General features: G+C 40.1%; 1 protein-coding gene across 3 annotated transcripts in view; it reads right to left on the reverse strand.

The window, feature by feature from the left end:
* The window catches only part of MEIS1 (Meis homeobox 1), a 209,474-nt gene that overhangs the window by 107,521 nt on the left and 100,354 nt on the right, over nucleotides 1-1,599 (reverse strand). For 2 of the 3 annotated variants that reach the window (XM_027878414.1, XM_027878416.1), the window contains exon 1: nucleotides 1,176-1,593. The exons of the other annotated variant lie outside the window; for it this stretch is intronic. In XM_027878414.1, the coding sequence (XP_027734215.1) occupies nucleotides 1,176-1,187 (12 nt within the window). In that variant the 5' untranslated portion in view covers nucleotides 1,188-1,593. Of the gene's footprint in view, nucleotides 1-1,175; nucleotides 1,594-1,599 lie in introns of those variants that run through there. 3 annotated transcript variants of the gene reach the window in all.

Genomic DNA, 1,599 nt, shown 5'->3' on the forward strand with positions numbered 1-1,599 from the left:
AAAAAAAAAAAAAAAAGAAAAGACCCAGAACGAGCGATTTGCGGATTTCCCAGCAATTCCACGAGAATGCAACTTTTAAAGCCGAAAAGCTGGAAACGTTCGCCCGGGCTCTCGGGATTTTGGGAATGCCTTCCTTTTTTTTTTTTTTTTTTTTTTTTTAAGGGTTTTCTTTGTTAAAGATTAAGGAGCAAAAGCTACCGCGGTTCCCAGGCAGCGGGGGAAACGGCCACTTTTCATCTATTAAAAGCGAAGGTGTGAATAAACACTTTTAAAGATCCCTGACACTTGCTTGGACCGAAAGAGTAAAAGGCAAGTTGTCAGCAGAGGAACTTTCTTTCCCAACCAGCTCTCGGACGGCGACAGGCAAATAAGGCAAGAAAACTTCTTTCCAGGACTTTTCTCCTTTCCCAAATTCCTGTTCACCCGACTCCGGCTGATTTATTTTTTTCTCAAAACTTCAATTCAGGAGGTAGTTGGAAGGGGAAAAAAAAAAAAAAAAAAAGAGAGATAGCACCCAAAATAGAAACAACAATACACATGGCAGTGAATGCTGCTAACCTCCAATTCAAATTAAAGTCATTTTCTTTTTAGAAGAGTGGTTGCCCATTACACTGCACCTTTTGTGACAAAATATATATTTAAAAAAAAGGGGGGGGGGGAGGAAAAAAGGAGGGAAAAAAAAAGGAGGTAAAAGAAAAAAATAAAGTTGTGCTTACTCCCAGCCAGAACTTATCTTCCTAAAGTGAAGCGGTATATCATCACTAACACACAGCAAAATGCTCAGAGACATGCACACATTCAAATATTTCAAGCACTGGTGACTTTAAAAAAGACATTGGTAGAACTAGAGCTACAAAACCAACAAATACAGAGGCTCGGACATATTCACTTACATGCCTGCATGTCATTAATGTATAGAAAGCTTTGCCTCCTCCCTGAGAGCTCCGGGATGGGGAGTAAAAGAATCAAGAAAATAGCAATATACGCAGGTTTTAAGCCCTACAAGTACAACTGATAAATCCTCCCGCTGTAGGACACCGCTTTGTGCCCCTGTTCCAAAAAGGAGGAAAAAAAAAAAAAAAAAAAAGAAAAGAAACTTTTTTCGCAGCGTCTCTGTCAGCCACGTTTCAATATTATTTCACATTTGAAATCCATTTTTTTTTAATCATACGTACCCTTTGCGCCATCGGCCTGCTTGCTCCCTTCCTACTTCAACTTCTAATATATCCTCTTTAAGGCCAGTGTGAAAAGAAAGAAACGCGAAGTTCCCCCCCCCTCACCCCCCAAAAAAAGGCAAAAATCCCTTAGCGTCGCCAGCAATGGAAGCAATCGAGTAAAATCTTCGGCTTGCTGGATCTCAGCGAAGCGATACGGTAACTCAGCATTAAAAAAGGAGGAAAAAAAAATTAGGAGGAAAAAAAAAATTCAACTCTCCCTCCTTCCTTCCTTCTTTTTTCTTTCTTTCTTCCCTCTCTCCCTGTCTCTCTCTTACTCTCCCCCTCTCGTTTCCAAGACAGCAGCGGGGCGAAAGCAAATATCCTTTCCCCAAATCAGTTTTTTTTTCCTCTCTCTCTCTTTTTTTTTTTTTTTTTTTTAAAG

The sequence above is a fragment of the Empidonax traillii genome, unplaced genomic scaffold, assembly GCF_003031625.1.
Source record: "Empidonax traillii isolate 1590-97213 ecotype Southwest subspecies unplaced genomic scaffold, ASM303162v1 scaffold41:size1892772, whole genome shotgun sequence".
Taxonomy (NCBI): domain Eukaryota; kingdom Metazoa; phylum Chordata; class Aves; order Passeriformes; family Tyrannidae; genus Empidonax; species Empidonax traillii.